Source organism: Tachypleus tridentatus, chromosome 13 (assembly GCF_004210375.1).
Source record: "Tachypleus tridentatus isolate NWPU-2018 chromosome 13, ASM421037v1, whole genome shotgun sequence".
NCBI lineage: Eukaryota > Metazoa > Arthropoda > Merostomata > Xiphosura > Limulidae > Tachypleus > Tachypleus tridentatus.
In genome coordinates this window covers 238189280-238208260 of record NC_134837.1, presented here as the reverse complement: position 1 = coordinate 238208260, position 18981 = coordinate 238189280, and the positions used below count along the sequence as shown (strand labels likewise).

The 18981-nt window shown below is 35.0% G+C and overlaps 1 protein-coding gene across 2 annotated transcripts in view; it reads right to left on the bottom strand.

The window, feature by feature from the left end:
• LOC143240861 (limbic system-associated membrane protein-like) overlaps positions 1-18981 on the bottom strand; it is an 89308-nt gene that overhangs the window by 23817 nt on the left and 46510 nt on the right. For both annotated transcript variants that reach the window (XM_076484063.1, XM_076484064.1), the window contains 2 exons: positions 6588-6750; positions 3363-3499 (listed from right to left, as the gene is read on the bottom strand). In XM_076484063.1, the coding sequence (XP_076340178.1) occupies positions 3363-3499; positions 6588-6750 (300 nt within the window). The remainder of the gene's footprint in view (positions 1-3362; positions 3500-6587; positions 6751-18981) is intronic.

Genomic DNA, 18981 nt, shown 5'->3' with positions numbered 1-18981 from the left:
GTGGTATAATTTAATCGTTATATTAATGTGTGCGTATTTTTTATAGCAAAGCCACATCAGGCTAGCTGCTGTCCACAAGAGGAATCAAACCTCTGATTTTAATGTTGTAAATCCGAAGACTTACCACTGTCCCACTGGAGGACTGTTATCTTAATTTAGAGTTAGTTAAGTCATTTACCTGTCTACGGATTTACAACGCTAAAATCAGGAGTTCGATTCCCGTCGGTGAACTCAGCAGATAGCTTGATGTGGCTTTGCTATAAGAAAAACACACACACATTTACCTGTCAGTAAATTTAGGTGAGAGAAGCAAATTATACGATTGCTAACATCTGAAAAAGTTTAAAGAAACTTTAAATAAACTCTCCAAATTAAGAAAACGTCATATGTAATTTTATTTAAAGTGTTTTTGTTAAAGCCAGTTTTGTTTTGTTTTTTACAATAACTTTTATCTTATGCTGTTAAAATTAAAAATACACGTATAACATCCAACGTGGTGATTAAAGGGTCGGTTTTTATGCTTGTGGTATCTGTTCACAATAATGTTATGTTTAATGGATAATTGAAGTACACTAATATATATGTAAAAACGGCTCGTTTGGGTTGAGAAAATATTTTACGTAGAGGAGTGAACAACGTTTCGACCTCCTTCGGTCACCGAGGGCTGTTCAAAAAATACGCGGACTGTTTGAATTGCGCGGCTCCAGTTGGTTTCAGGGGAATCCGCTTGGTGTCGCTAGGTTCGCACAGATCAACTGATTACGACGCCATTTTCCGATTGCAGATATCTTCATTTGTGTATTAGCTACGCGGTTTTAAGTGAAGTGCGATTTTTTCGTTCGGCGGATTTCAGAATGAATGACCTGAAGGAGCAACGACTTGCTGTGAAATTTTGTGTTAAACTTGAAAAATCTGCGACTGAAACTTTTGCTATGCTTAACACGGCTTACAGTGATGTTGCTATGAAGCGTACGGCATGTTTCAAGCAACATGAACGTTTTAAGGATGGTCGACAGTCCATTGAAGATGATGAGTGTCCTGGACGTCCTTCCACGTCAACTGACGACCCACACGTCGGCAAAATCAACATCCTGGTGCGGGCAAATCGACGTCTGACTGTCAGGGAGCTTGCTGAAGAGTGTGGGATATCAGTTGGATCTTGCTACGAGATTTTGACCGAAAAATTGAAGATGCACTGCGTTGCTGCGAAATTCAGCCCTCAGAACTCGTGAGTTTTTGGCCAAAAACTCTCTCACTGTTCTTCTCCACCCCCCATACTCACCTGACCTTGCTCCTTACAATTTTTTCTTGTTCCCCAAACTCAAAAGACCCTTGAAAGGAAGAAGATTTGAGACGATTCCCGAGATTAAGGCAAATGCGACGAAGGAGCTGGAGGACATTACAAAAGAAGCGTACCAGGACTGTTTCAACAAGTGGAAACACCGTTGGGACACGTGTGTGCGTTGGGGAGGAGAGTACTTTGAAGGAGTCTCAGACCTGTAACTTCTAAATAAAGTACATTTTGTTTTATGACGTCAGTCCGCGTATTTTTTGAACAGCCCTCGTACATTTCTCTACAAGTGGGTTTTCTCGACATCACTGACGAAGTACACTAAGTCTTTAAATAAAATTAGTGAGATACAGAAGTAGAAAAGTGTAGATTGAAGCATTATTTTACCTGAAAAACAACAACAACCTATATCTAACAGAACCTCTTTAATAAGATCGTCACACGTACACACTGTCTAATAGTAAAGATTACTTGCTAGACTCGTTACAAATTCTAAAATGTGGATATTTAACTTATAATATGATAGGGCCAAAAATATTATTTTTATTACTTAGTGTATGTTTAATGGTGTGACTTAGATGTTATTTTTGGGGGGAAGAGGGGTAATTGGACTTTCACTGAATACTTTGGTGTAAGGACTACTATTAACGATGAAAATCTCATGATGTTGTCCATATATTTGTTTGATAATATAAGCTCTTAAACACCAAGCTAGTGATTAAAACGTTTACTGTTACCTTTGGCTACTAAATAAAGCATGCAACAATAACAAAACAAGTTATTTAGAAATATGAGCGGAACATGTAGAATCTTAGTAGTTCTGGTTATAACACAGTAAGTAGCGAGATCAATCAAATTGTTTACAATTCTTTTTTTATTTGGCCCAGCATGGCCTGGTGGTTAAGGCACTCGACTCGTAATCCGAGGGTCGCGGGTTTGAGTCCTCGTCACACCAAACATGATCGCCCTTTCAGCCGTGGGGGCGTTATAATGTACGGCCGATCCCACTATTCATTGGTAAAAGAGTAGCCCAAGAGTTGGCAGTGGGTAGTGATGACTAGCTACCTTCCCTCTAGTCTTATACTGCAAAATTAGGGACGGCTAGCACAGACAGTCCTCGAATAGCTTTGTGCGAAATTCAAAAACAAACAAACAATCTCTTATTTTTAAAGAAACTCCCTGAAAGAAGGAACGAAGAGAGAAAGAGACAAGTGTTAGACTACGGTTTAGCTGAAAGAATCACTAGCGGCATGATCAAACCTCCAGACGATTCTTATCAAGTTATAATGTTGGGACAAACTTAAATAGTTCCTGGGTGCCTAACTCTCGCCTGGAAGATAGTTACGTTTGAATCATTAGAAACACTCTGGTGTTTAGTGTGTTTTTGGCCCTTCAGATTAAGCTTTTTCTAAGCTTCAAAATCACGTTTAGCCACAATTTCTCTATTGTGAAGGATACTTATAAGAAATAACATGCCGTGTTATATCATATTGTACTATAATTTGCATTTCAGAAACTTTGCAAATGCGCATGCATATTATTTCACTAACATACAAAACATGAATTGATCTAAATATTCTCAATTCGGCAGTTCTATGGAGCTGTCTATTAAATTATGCTCAGCAATGGATCTTCTGTCATCCATTATAAGAATAATAAAAGCGTCTCAGCTTGACCACTGGATAACTTAATAGAACTTTATGCATTTTTGAAAGTATGTTAGCTTGAACAATTTTTATTGGCTTGCAATTTTGAATTAGACGTTTTTGTAAATTTCAATACAAAAAACAGATACACACACATGTATATTCACGATGTAAGAAAAACAAACAGGTAGGTTCAAAAAGTCTTAATATAAAATATCTTAATATAAAACGAAAACACAATATATTTCGAGCGCTTTAGAAAGGTTCACTTTTCGAAAGCATTAGGGTTATATCTTTATATTGCTTTAGACATCTACTTACGTATAAATAATCATTTAGAATAGGGCAACAGCACTCGTCGTAAAAAAATTATACTGTTCAAGAAACTGCCAATGTTATCTTAAGACAGATGTTAATCGACTTACGACGAACTATGAGATTGAACGACGTTGTCACCTCTTCGTCATCGATGATAGCAGAACAGGTATATTTGCCAGCCTCTTCTTCTCTAACCCTTTCTACAACCAGTCCAAGAGCATTATCTTGAGTTTCAACATGAATCCTGTCGATTGTAAAACATGATAGTTGGATGAGTGCAGGGAATTATACAGCAATTACGCTTTGGTCAAAAGCTCAAAGTTATCAGTATAAGTAAATATTGAATGTGTATACTACTTACCATTATGAGCTCTAAGGTCACTCGTTTAACGCCATCATAGGTACTTTAAAGATTGGTGAAGAAGATAATAAAATAACTGTTTTACTGTACTCTTTCAGCTTAATGCCACCACCGATAATACATTTGTTATGATGAATTATATCCTTGTCATTTAACTGCAGTATGATATAATGGTTCTTCCAAAACTAGTTAAATTTATTCTATTGTAATGTCAACACACTTATGCGTACTCATTCTTACACAATTCTGGGAAATTCTTTATTGCATATGACTGTTATGCATAGTTCATCAGCGCCCTCGTAAGTCCTTGTAACCTAGATGGGAGAACTCATGTTACTTCTTAAGTGTGAGACACCATATTTTCCATGAACATTCATAAAAATATTCTCGTCTTGCTTTACTTATGGATCAATAATGTCCCATTAGTTAGTTGAGCTGAGAGAGGCCTAGCGTGTCACACTGTGAATCTAAAGATTTTTTATTTGTGTCCCGTTGCCGCGCTTTGTATTTCGGTCAAATCCTTCTATTCAATTAAAGTAGCGCAAGAACGAATGTGGTCGTCTACGTCATAAAACGTTATGTCAATATTTTAAGGTATTTGATATTCTTAAGATATCTTCTTTTCACATTATTCTGGAGTCGCCTTCCTATTGAAACGTTAATAGTTGAGATGCATTAAAACCCAATATATTAATCGAAACTTCAGGGTGTTGCTCACTGTACAGAGCCAAGAGTTAAAAAAAGTAATAACTCGGAGAAAGTGCACACTAAAACATAAGAAATAGAAGCAGTGGTATACGTACTGACCGAGTCACACTGTACACCTAACCAGTTAATCATTCGTAGCGAAACTATACTAGGTAATGTAACAGTCCTTACAACAACAGAAAGTTAGTTGGAAAATATAAAATCACTGTCTTGCGTCTTTGATTAAAGCATTTCTAACTGTATAAATCTTCTGACTGTTAACTTAACTTAAAATAACAGCAGTGTAGAAAATAAACTGCTAAATATTACACGCTTGAGTTTGTGTTCAGATGTGTTTTCTTACAGCAAAGCCACATCGGGCTATCTGCTGAGCCCACCGAGGGAAATCGAACTCCTGATGTGAGCGTTGTAAATCCGAAAACATACCGCTGTACTAGTGGGGGGCCTTGAGTGTGTAATAAAAGTTTGGAAATACGTTTTTATACGGAGTCTGGTTTAAAAAAAAGCGAACAGAGGTCACAACTAAAGTAACAACTTGGCAAATAATGTAGCTAATTTTATGTGTCATTCTTACTAAAAAAAATTATAATTGTACTTATTTGATAACATAAGGAATCATTCGTTGAGGCTTTTGAAAGATATTTTAGAAAACGTCCACCAGTGGCACAGCGGTACGTCTGGGAGCTTACAACTCCAGAAACCGGGTTTCGATACCCGTGGTAGACAGAGCACAGATAGCCCATTGTGTAACTTTGTGCTTAACTTCAAACAAAAACAAAAATGTTAGACAAGTCTTAATGTTCTTTTGCTTATGGTGTTTAATGCTGAAATTTATTAAGTATAAATCTGAGACCTAAGTATTGTGCAACATTATTACATGTTGAAGTTCGTTTGATTATTAGAACACTAGAATAAATACTTTAAATTACCTCAGCAGGTTGAATTTGTTCGTATTTAGCTCTAAAATGGCCCGGCATTCCCAGGTGGTTAAGGCACTTGACTCATAATCTGAGGGTCGCGGGTTCGAATCCCTGTAATATCAAACATGCTCATCCTTTTTAGCCGTGGGGGAGTTATAATGTGACGGTCATTCTCACTATTCGTTGGTAAAAGAGTAGCCCAAGAATCGGCGGTGGGTGGTGATAACGAGCTGCCATCCCTCTTTTCTTCCACTGCTAAATTAGGGACGGCTAGCGAAGATAGCTCTCGAATAGCTTTGCGCGAAATTAAAAATTAAACCAAACCTCAACAGTGTTACCACTGTATTAGTTGAGTAATACGTATGTACACGTGTGTGTGTGTGTGCGTAAATATGGTTAAAAATAAGTTGGAATAAGCCTTGTTAATGTTAAATTGATAAATATTACAAATATAAATTTGCAGCGTCAACTAAATAACTAACCACCACAAGAATGACGTATGTGTCTTCTTATAGCAAAGTCACATCGAGCTATCTAGTGAGCGCACCGGAATCAAACCCCTAATTTTAGCATTGTAAATCCATAGACTTACAGCTGTACTAGCGGAAAACTTACAAGAATAATAAAAAACTACTATAAAACGTGGTTATGGTGACCACAAAGTTTAGAAAATGCAACATTTGAATTTTTACTTTTCCTTGAGATTGATTTTTTTTACCTTTAAGATAGTTTCTAAATTATATTTGAAAGAATAGTTCAAAGATAATTAGTTCAACCCGAAGTATACTTTCACTGACTTTTACGTTATCAAGATACATCATAAGACAAATTTAGTTTTTTTACCAGTTAATGTACTGCCAGTAGTTTTCCAGGTTTTTTGCGTTGTAAAGTCGTAGACATACCATTGTGCCACTAGTGGCCTTCAGGAAACTAACAAATGTTCCAGTTATAAAATATCATTGTTGTATTTTTGTTTGTTTGTTTATATCCTAAGATAGTCAATTAATTCGTCTTTGTTTATTGAGTATAAAAACATTAATATAACTATACCAAATAAAGAAGCACGTTGTTTGTGTATACATGTCCTTTATGATGAATTAAACATTTCTTTAGATAATATCTTATTTACAAAAACGCTTCCTTGCATTGTTTCACAATACAGTGATTATTTGGTTCATGAAAACTGTAACTTGTTGAACACTCCTTTACAACATGATCTTTAAGTAATAGTTTTGATTGGATTCTTTCAACTAGTTTATAAAACTGGTTTAGAAAACAATTTGTAATATACTACCCTGTATGTATTTCACTTAGATTGTAAAATGAAATTTGTATTCACTTACCTTCCTTCACTGATACCAAGGTCATCTCCAGATGGCCCAAACCACTTCATCTCGGTCGCTGTTTTCCCCTCACCTACTAAACAAGTTATGATGAAATTATCATTGGTAAAGTAATTATGCGACTTGCCAGAAGGTTGGAGAGTCAACTGACCGAAGCTCAGGTCTGGAATACAACAAACGTGATAGTGTAAGTTTTTTAGGATGTGCGGTGTAAACACTAAAAGTACATAAAATTATGAACACACTAAAAAACAAACCATAAAAGTGCACAACAACAACAACTCCATCAACACGTGAAACATATAACTAATATAAAAATTTCTTAGTAGTGTGATGTTACATATGAGCTTCAAATATATTTATTCAGACTAAATGACACAATAGAACCTTCTAACTATCATCCATACAATATATTTATTCACAATAAATGACACAAAAGGACCTTTAATCGTACACGTGTCTAAGGCATACATTACATTCTTTATATTATTTGTTGTTGTTTCTTTATTTAAAACAACGTCTAAAATAACTTATTGAGTAACTTCTTCCATATTATTGTGCTCTTACATTTTTATTCTCATACCAGTTTTTATATGATACTGTACCTCCTGAGAGGAAGAACGGGACACAATTGCTATGATGTGTCCCCAGTGTCGTTTTTCGTATTTTATAAGAACTAGATTGAAAGTAGGAGACAGAAAAAAAATACTTTCATGTCGGTGTAATAACATTATAAGTTTTTAAAATCTTAAAACACTAAATCCTGTTATCTTAGATAAGGGCTGCCTTCCTAATTAGGGATCCGCTCCCATTACCACTCTAAATGATACGTCCCTGTATAAGATACCAAAATCCTTATATTGTTGTAAAAAAACACATTTATGCATCTTTATTTGTATATGTGTATTTCAGTTATAATTGTTAGTTTTTTCTACTAGAAATGATGTAGCTGTGATTGGTATTCGATCAAAATAAGATCTAAACTGATGGATTTGAACAGAGTAACTAGAAACAATCATAATGATATAGCCAGTCACGTCATTGTTTAACTGTTGCAAAATTCAAGCAAATACAAAAAGTCTCTTCTATGGACACACGACACAGGTGGCGTTTTTGTCTACGTTTTGTATTGCAAAATTATCCATACATTTGTCATATTATACGATTCTTTGATTTTTTTTAAATTACTTGTGAATGCAAAATTGACAAAAATGATGCGTGAAATGTACCATTCATTAAAGTGTGACATTTTGTTTTATCTAATTTTTTTGTTCTTCATACACGGAGCTCTTTAGTTTGTATTTTTATTAGCAGTTTAAGAGTATTCTTACGTTTTTCATCGGGATATAGGTGAGATGTAGATTATTACAACTTTTAAACTTAGTTGGTATATCCATCAGAGTTGAAACAGCAGTAAAACAAACTGAATTAGCTAGCTTTGAGAGAGAGCGAAACTTCTGCCCGGTATGGCCAGGTGGTTAAGGCACTCGACTCGTAATCTGAGGGTCGCGGGTTCGTATCCCCATCACATCAAACATGCCCGCCATTTCAGCCAGGGGGCATTATAATGTAACAGTCAATCCCACTATTCATTGGTAAAAGAGTAGCCAGAGAGTTGGTGATGGGTGGTGATAACTAGCTGCCTTTCCTCTAGCCTTACACTGCTAAATTGGGGACGGCTAGCGCAGATAGTCCTCGTGTAGCTTTGTTCGAAATTCAAAACAAACCAAACCAGCAAAGTAGAGAAAACAGTAAAACAAACTAAATAAGCTAGCTTTGAGAGAGGGCGAAACTTAAAACTTATACAGATCACCCTTAGAGGGAGAAACGTAGTACGTATGCAGTTGGCTATAAGAGAGGACGAAAGTTAATACCTGTACAGTTAGTTCCGAGAAAGGACGAAACAATATCTATATTGTTATCTCTAAGAGAGGACGAAAATTAATACCTGTACAGTTAGCTCTCAGAAAGGACGGAATGTAATACTGATACAACAAGCTCTGAGTAATGACGGAACCTAGTGTTTCCTTTAAATCTCTGTAGTTGCTCTGAATAAGTGCCTCTCATCAGTTACTTTAAGCCTTATTCAGTGATCTTTTCATGATTCAATAATCGTAAAGAGAGCAAAACTTTCTTCAGCTTTTACCTTCAAGTCATGTTCACTAAATTTTACACAAGGGTAAGATGAGAGGAAAATATTCGTAAAAAAAAATTCAAATTCTCCGATATTCATTTAGTGTAATCTTTTTACAAAAACTAAATTCATAAGATCTTTGTTTTTTAACTTGTAAAATATGTACATCATATAACAAATATTAAGCTATGAAAATCCACAGAAGAAAAATGGATTGAAATACCAGGAATCAAATATTTACGTAAGTGAAATAATACAACTTATTTTATATCATTTTATGATTGATTTTCAGATATATCTTTCAGCATCTATTATTTTACGCATAACATTTTCATATTATTTAAATGGATTTAAGGGGGAATTTATGATCTTACCATTTGTCAACCTATTATTATTTCGGATATAAACATAGGGCAAAATAGAAAATTAAATGTCTCAGTGAATTTTGCAGAAACCTTTTATTACTTATTTTAAGCAAATTAAGCTATTAGACTTTAAACTAGAAGCAAAATAATAACAAAATTATTTCGTTCAAACGTAAGTCAGTACTTTATATTACAGTTTTGAAATAATTAAAAAAAAAAACATCTTCCAAATAGTATAAATAATCTACAGGTAAAGCCGGCTGACTTAAATCTACAAGCATAGTTACTGTTGAACATCTTTTCAACGGGCCCATTCCTCAACCTCTGGTGGATAATTCCATCTAAATACTGTGTATGTAACTTATCCAGTGTTACATTATGGACAGGAAGAAGAGCATCTCATCCACTATTCATATACGTGATGTGTATTCGGGTCGCAGTTTAAGTTTAACGAACCAGTCACATACGTACAAAAGATTAATCACTGTATTTTGTTTGAACGACTAACATTGGTTAGTCCAATGAAACGTCTTCGTAGATGATAGTCATGGCGCCGTGGAGCACCTACATGGTTGGTTTACGACAATTTCCCGACAATTCTACAATATAAAGTGGACACACTGATAGCTATTAGAAGACGACAAAGCGAAACAAATAACTCGTTGTGGAAGATTGTCTTGGAATTTCGCACAAAGCTACTCGAGGGCTATCTGTGCTAGCCGTCCCTAATTTAGCAGTGTAAGACTAGAGGGAAGGCAACTAGTCATCACCACCCACCGCCAACTCTTGGGCTACTCTTTTACCAACGAAACGTGGGATTGACCGTCACATTATAACGCCCCCACGGCTGGGAGGGCGAGCATGTTTAGCGCGACGCGGGCGCGAACCCGCGACCCTCGGATTACGAGTCGCGCGCCTCACGCGCTTGGCCATGCCAGGCCGCGTTGTGGAAGAAGGTGCTGAAACTGGCGACGAAGTAACATTCTTTGAGGCCAACAGTTTTCCCATTTGAAGTCACAATAAGTTAATAAAGATAAATGTTAATAAAAAACAAAACCACACACCTGTCTTGAAACTTAAATTAATTAAAAAGCTTTAAAATATTTATACTTCAACACACGACGTGTTTGTTCTGTTTTTGTTACTGATATGTTTCTTTTCAGTAGTTGATTCTACCTGTACCAAAGAAGAAAGATTCTGACAAACTAGCCAGCTTTTGAACAGGAATTTGAGAAAGCTAACATATTGCTGACTTTATTCACGTGCTCTTTACATAAAATATGAGTTATAATTGCTGTAGAAAATTGCTAATATTAGAATTAATATTCTAATAACAACGTCCGTTTATTCATTCCTAACAGTATAATCATTATATCTCTTTAATGTGATTAATATATATATATATATATATAACAAAGTCGTCAGTTTGTTCGTTTTTTAATTTTTCGCAAAGCTACATGAAGAATGTGTGTGTTTTCTTATAGAAAAGTTACATTTGGCTATCTGCTGAGCCCACCGAAGGGAATCGAATCCCTGATTTTAGCGTTGTAAATCCGAAGACTTACCGCTGTACCAGCGGGGAACGCTATACAAAGGCTATCTGCGCTAACTGTCTCTAATTTAGCAGCGTAAGATTAGAGGGAAGGCAGCTAGTCATCACTACCCACCGTCAACTCTTGGACTACTTTTTTACCAACGAATAGTGGAACTGACCACGACATTATGACGTCCCCACGACTGAAAGGGCGAGCATGTTTGATGTGAAGGAGATTAGAATCCTTGATCCTCAGAGTGCAAATAGAGCGTTCTATCCACCTAGCCATGGCGGGCCACAAAAAAAAAAGTTAAATTTGGAAGTTAAAACATACTTGAAACATTTTGTAACAACAGATAATGGCTTGATTGTCAAATTATAACATATATTTGAGAATGTGTTGTTGTTTTTTATTCATGAAACACATATCCTTATGCTATACGTTTTTATATTACCTATTTATAAACATTGTCAACGTAGCTCAATATGCTATTTAAAAATAAGAACAAATTGTTGTTGTTAACGACTTGGAAAAATTTGATTTTCTGAATGATGACTGACCGCTTACGAAAGAATAATATAGTGCAATAACTTACCAAAGCCAAGGCTCTGATTTATTATATTAGTCGTACTTTTTCCACGAACACCTTTCTATATAAATCATATCGTTTCTGAAAACAAAAATTAAAAATGCTCTTAATTTTGAGACCGTAAGTACGTCGTGATAACGACGGTCAAATCCCACAATTCAATAATATGGTAGGTGGCGAGTATCCTCTAGTCCAGGGGTGACTAAACTTGCTTAACGTAAGAGACACATACGATAAACTTCAGATGTTTGAGAGCCGCAAGACATGAACAAATATTACACACACGTTTTTATTGTTTTAAGTGTATTTTGTTGCATAAATTTTATATAAGTATTAAGAAATACATGTACGTAATAATATTTATTAATGTATGTAGTTTTTAAACTGTTAATTTGTATTAGTTTCAATAATCACAAAGTACACACACACACACACACACACACACATATATATATATATACCAAGTGTTTTCAAAATCCTGACTGATTATAGTTTTAACTATATTGAGCGTATTCAATACGGTAAGGTTGTTGTTGTTGTTTTGAATTAAGCTCAAAGCTACACAATGGGTTATCTGTGCTTTGCCCACCACGTGCCACTAAGTCCAATATTTCTTCTTTCACAATTACACCAGAGAAACATAACAAAAAAATACCACCAGTTGTGGGTTGTCTTGTAAGTCTGCAGGTTCGTCAAGGACTAAGCTGAATGCAAGGGAATTATTTAAATAATTTTGCATTTTGTCTGCAACATCAGCACTGATCTGGTAGATACGTTTCTTCGTGATGTGGCGTGAAGCTAGTGTTTGTCTTATTAGTCGCTGACGTTTTGTGTTATTTGGATGTAACACTGCAACAACTTTAGCTATATTTTTCTTAACAAATTCACTTTAAGAATATGGGCGTTTAGCACGAGTAATATATTCCATAATATATCAAAAGTAGCTACAGTCATTCTATCAATTTCCTTACTGAACGTTGTCGGCAGTGTCTGCTGGCTATGCAGTGATGATTTTAACTTGTTTTTCCGTAATTCTGTTTTAGGTGGACACTCAGACGAAAATTTTTTGTGATTTGTTTTATACTGGCGTTTCAAGTCACTGGATCTGTAATGACTGTATAACACATTGCAGATAAGACACATAGGTTTACCTCGTTTAATGGTGAATGCAAAATCTTTGTTCCACTATCGCTTGAAATTTCTGTTTTTATCTTCATACTTTCGCTTCTTATTTAAAAACATTTTCACAGACACTTCTAAAACACTGAAGTAAAAAGAAACAATAAACTTCAACACGCGCAACGCAACCAAACTCTACAGCGCCCTATATCACACTAACACTCCGCTAATTTTACTACCAGCAACACAGCCACACACGCCACAAACACGCGATCGCTAGCCACGCCTACTAACACTAACATTGTCAGCACCGGCATGTACAATTACTGATTCTCCAGCACAATTCCTCTGTAATCCTTGCTGATCTGAAATTTCTTTAATCTCTGACTCAAATCTAGCATTAAAATTAGGATTTAAATTCTGAAATATATTTACTCACCATGAACATTAAATTTACGTTTTAATCCATTAAACTTGCAGTTTATACCCAGTAAATAATTATAAAGCTTAATTGTGATGCCTTGTTTGTTTGTTTTGAATTTCGCACATAGTTGTCCCTAATTTAGCAGTGTAAGACTAGAGGGAAGGCAGCTAGTCATCACCATCCACCGCCAACTCTTGGGCTACACTTTTACCAACGAATAGTGGGATTGACTTTCACATAAACGCCCCCACGGCTGAAAGGGCGAGCATGTTTGGTGCGACCGGGATTCGAACCCGCGACCCTCGGATTACGAGTCGAACGCCTCAACACACTTGGCCATGCCGGGCCTAATTGTAATGCAAAAAGGAACTCAGTCAAAATATTTCTGCGAGCCACATGTGGCTCGAGAGCCGCGGTTTTGCCACTCCTGCTCTAGTCAACCACTTCAAAAATTAAAGACTAAAACTAGTTGTTGAGTAGCTTTACGCAAAATTAAACAAATAACATAGGCCTTTCATAAAACAAAATAGTAATGGTTAAATGTTACTATTCAGTCAAATAAACACTCCTGGTGGTGGTTGCCATTAGCTAATGCCTCCCTCTAGGGTATCAATTTTCAATCACTTCAATTGAAGTCTTCCACTCAAATTCTCTAGTGGCACAACGTCTTGGCTCTGGACTTGCAACGCTAGAAACCTGTATTTCGATACTCGTGGTTGGCAGAACACGAATAGCCCATTTTTTTTAAATTTTGGGCTTAACTCTAAACAAACAAACTTTCAGTCAGAAAATTTATAGTTATTATAGCTATTTATAGTTATTACCAAACAATTTTTAATCATTATTAAGTCTTGATGATATCTTTGTTTGTTTTTTTGTTGTTTTTTTCTTGTACTGCGTTTTGGGAGTTAAAATATGAAACAAAAAGTGTAATTTGTTGCTCCCCGTGTACTACTATCATCTAAATTGTTGTATTTGAGAAAATTTTAAATCAATTAAGATTTGGACGTGTTAAATCTGCTAACCTCAAAATAAAAAACTTTTGAAAGTGCAAAAACATCTGATGTCAAGATCGCAAAAAATATTTCACTGTACATACCAATATCCTAAACTAGATAATAATCGAATTTCACTAACATCTAAATGCATAGCTTTTTAGATCCTGTTTAGAGGTTTTAATAGTCAATATGTTACTCACTGAAAGTTTGTTTGTTTCAAATTAAGCACAAAGCTACACAGTGTATTATCTGTTCTGCCTACCACGGTTAGCACAAAGCTACACAGTGTATTATCTGTTCTGCGGTTATCAAAACCCGGTTTCTATCATTGTGTCATTATAGTGATTCACGTAAAGCAAAATTTGAAGAAATTCTCAGCAATGTAAATAATAAAAACATAATATACTTCTAAACAATATTATTTTAATAAGGGTATAGCGATGACACCTAAACTTTTCCATTCAAGGACATTTCATATCATAATTTAAAACGAAACGAAAAAACCATAACTTCTTTGAGAAGTGAGGGAGAAATACCATGTTAAAAATATGATTTATTTTTCTGTAAAATGAGAAGTGTTTTACGTTGAATAAACATTCAATCTATGTTTATTGGTCTTCATATCACTGTTGTTTTTATCCATTTCACACATTTTTCCGAAAATATTCCAACGTTTGTTTCCTTCTAAATCTACTCTCTTATTTCTGATAAACGCGTTTGTAAATAACTTAAAACGTTTAGTTCCTGAAATTCCCGTGTTTCTGTTAAAAAACAAATAAAACATCATATAGAAAATGCGTTTTTTGACTTCTCATATCTTTACGCTATTTGTGGAATGTTAGACAGCAAAGACACGATAAGTCAGAAATTTCTCACGTATTGATTCTCGTGTATTTGTTATTATTTAATTTGATAATCAGCTGCATTTTTCATTTACGTCACGTAATTCTCTAACAGTCATATATCAATGAAGCACATAATAACCTTTCTATAGTGTAGTGGATTTTTCTTTATCATAGGGGTGTGAATAAAATGTAATGCATGCTTTATCCTGTTCGTAATGTTTTTCCGTTTCAATTAAAACACTGACTATAAACAATTCCTCCGTTTTTTTATTTATAGGTGACGTCACCTTTTGACTACTTCATCATTTTACAAGAATGTTTAACATCTCGGTGTTCTTACAGCTTACCTCTCATTTCTTGTATTCAAATATAATTATTGTTAATTGTCTAACCACAGTGATGTCTAAAGGCAAGTGAATGTGTCTGAAACTTTGTTTACTTCATGTTTAATATCTATTAATGAAAAGATAAAATGTTCAAGCTTTAGTAATACTCGTTCTAAAAATCATTGAAGATGAGCAGTTTATGTTCAAACAACAACTAAACCAGGAGGTTTAATTATACGTTTTGAGAAATCACACTTCAGTAAGTATTCACTGTGTTTGAAAATTTAAAATCAAATAGTTCGAAGTATAAATTATATATTTAACATTTAAAGACCAATTTAAAAAAAAACGATAAGATTCATTAGTAAGAAATATAAATATAACCATTGTTTATCTAAAGTAAAATAAAAACAGTTAAAAATAGAAAGAGTAAACAAAGGTGACGTTAGGATACAAATACAATAACAAACAAAACACTTTAAAATCGTAATAAATTTTAGAATTTTCGCGCAAAACTATAAAAAGGTTATCTACAGCTCTGAACATAACAGTTAGAAGTGATATACTAAAAGAAAGACAGCTGCAAAAGAGCTCCCACAGCTAATTCTTGAACTATTTATGTCTGACCAAATATTATAATTTGACTTTCATTTTTACAACGCACTTGTAGCCCTAAAATGTAGAGAGTATTTTCGTGGGAACAGGATGTGAATCATGAATTCTTGGATTTCCAGACACGCTAACAACTATGCCATGTTGGCCCAACATACATTATTCGAAGAACTCAACAATTCCAATACAGGTTATGCAGCGTTAAGTTTTATGTTTTAGCTTGTCACTATCCGTCAAATAAAATTATTACACTACAAGCTAAGAATTACTCGTTTTTTGTTCTGGTTATAAGCTTTATAAAATTTGGAGTAGATGCTATGATAAATAACATAAATATAAACTTTCACACTAGTTATTTATAGCATATTATCAGAGTATTCACTATTAAGTCACTAAAATGTTTGTATAAGCTTTAAGACTCAAATATATGACTTTAAATATAAAATACACTGTATTCTGGTCAGGGTGACTTTGTAGGAATACGTAGTGGTGAGAGGAGTAATTTCTCTTACTTGTTTTCAACACACAGTTCTTAATGTCCTTCTATAGTGTTTCAAGTGATTGAGTAATAGATGATCAATGGCCACAGAAGTGTCTTACGGTACTAAGTTGAAAGGTCAAAATAGGAAGTTGGTATATCTCAGAAAAACGTCTCTTCCTCCCAGTATTGAATATACGTATAACTGCAATAGTGGCGGCCATCTTTTCTTTGCATTCCAGCATAGAAAGTGGTAGCGCACTCTTTGACATATAAGACATTTGTGTGCTTTCTTCTAAACAGTAAAATGTTGCGTTATAGTTTAGTACTTAACTTATTAGTGGATCTTCATCACACCTTCTCTCCCGCGGGAGGATAGCGAAGACTAGTGGGGAGGGTATATTTTCAACTGTTCTAGCGCAATTAAGTTGATAGTTGTTCGTGTTAATGCATTCCGTGGTACGTGTTTGTTTGTTTTTCTCCTTGAGCGATAGAAAGCTAATAACCAACAGCTTGTAAAATCGTGGATTTCGTAAAGTCACTACACCTGCCTTGCGCAGGTAAAAACAATCGATTAGAAGTGGCGACTAAAATTTAACAAATGGTTGCTCGTTTTTGAAAGTGTTAATTAGACATCTAACAAATTCACAAGCAGCCTGTTGGAAGGTTTATAGAGTGATTCAATGATTCAGTAAGAAAATCCTAATGCATTTTTTGTTATGTTTTTAATGTATTCGTGATCATTTGTTTATTTATTTCAGATGCTTACAAAAAGGTGCGTAAGCGCCACCTGCGCTAGCTGCCTAATTTTGAAAGAAAGGCTAGTCAACATCAGCATCAAATATTTCGGCTACTCTAATTGATTGTTTGTTTGTTTCAAGCTGACCACAAATCTTCACAGTGGGCTATCTGTGTTGTATCCACGGCACGTATCGAAACCAATTTCTAGCGTCGTAAGTCTGCAGACATACCGCTGTGCCAGTGTGGGAGAAGCTGCTCTAATTTAACAACTGGATTTCACTGTCACTCTTATAACATATGTTCGTGGCATTTAAAGTTGTTATACAATATTTTAATAAATTATCCAAACACGCAATTCATGAAAATATTACGTACTAGCTGGAGTACTCGTCATCTGGATAGAAGTTATGTAAAATTATGATTAATAAAAGGTTATCTTATGATATGAAAAGTTACTTTCTTTAAAAAACTCAAAAATTTCCATAAAAAGGGCAAAACGCAAAACTGAAAGTTTTATACATCTCCGCGTGGATCTAATGAGCCTTCACACCTATTTGGAAAAAGATCTGTCCACATTCTGCGAACTAGTTACATGGACATAAAACAGACAACAGAAAGTACTATTATGTTTATTTGTTTTGAATTTCGCGCAAAGCTACAAGAGGCCTATCTGCGCTAGCCGTCCCTAATTTAGTAATAAGACTAGAGAAAAGGTAGCTAGTCATCACCATCCACCGCCAACTTTTGGGTTACTCTTTTACCAACGAACAGTGGTATTGACCGTCACATTATAACGCCCCCACGGCTGAAAGGGAGAGGATGTTTGGTGTGACTGGGATGGCTCAGCATAAAATATAAGGTTTCCTGACGCTAAAAATCGGGTTTAGGTATTTGCAGTTGGGCATGGCACAGATAGCCCATCGTGTAGCCTTGTTTTAAAAACTGTGTGTGTATTATTGAATTTTTTCTTACTTAGTTGGGAGTTTAATACTTCTTACCAATTTTGTACAATAAAATTCAACCAGTCTGTTAAATTTACTGTTTTATTTCGCTTACTTAGTCATAGAATCAGGATAAATTTGTCTTACAAATCTAAAGATTGTTATTAGAAAATAGGATATGGATTGTGTTTTTATACTCTAAAACTAGGTGTATACGATAGTTTAAGTTCTACTTTATTGTTGAGCGCAAACGCACACAATGAACTTTTTGTACTCTGCCCATCACAAGTCTATGAACTTAATTTTTAATGTTGTAAGCCTGCCTGCAGAGTCACTGGTAAGCCACTGTGTGACTCCTTTATCTGAAACACATATTTACAGGCTGCTTTCGTATCTTTTATACCAGCACTTTTTTATTGTTTTTGTTATGGAGGAATTCGTCAGCAAGAAAGTAACTTAACTTTGCCTTTGTTCCTTATTTTGTACTGTTTAAAGGTTTATAACCTTTCTCTTCGTCTCATTTGATCAAGTATTATGCACCAACGAGAATTAGGGAAACGTTAACTCAGTTGTTTTCTCTCTTCTGAAATTATAAATAACAACAATAACAACAAATACCACTGGTTTGTTGCCATTTTAAGAAGAACGTGCCAGTAAACTATAAATGAAATAAAGTGTTGACCAACATAGTTATCTAAATAGTAAACTCTGTTTTTGGTTAACAATTCTTTAAGTAAAAATGATAAAAAGAAATACTATAACTTTAGATCTTTCAAGTGGTAAACCTTTCTGTGGAACTCGTCAGAAGGTAATTACATCTTCGCCAAAGCGTGTCTTTGGCCAGTAGAGACCCTAATTTGCATAAATAGTGCGATGTCAAGTATCTGTTATTGCTGCAGCTGACTGTTCACTGTGCAAGTCGTGGGACCATGTGATATAAGTTCCTTGTGAAGTACAACCAAAGAAAAAAATCAACCAACAATCCTATTGAATGTCCCCACTCCGGTTGAAATGAGTCTTAGCAGTTCAAAGGTTGTTTAAGACAACAATCTGTCTAATCTCTAACCAAACAAAAAATATTAGTGTAAAGTTAAGGGGGGATCTGGGATTTGAAATGTTCAAGTGCATATACATAGCGAAATTTGTAGACGTCACGTAAAAGCCCAGTGCATCAAGACAGTAAGATATTACACAAGTACTGCAAGTCCCCGAAGACACTAGTGCTGTGGCTCTCTGAAACACATTTCAGGATCGATCTCTGTACAGTTTGACGGATTCACAGTTTCC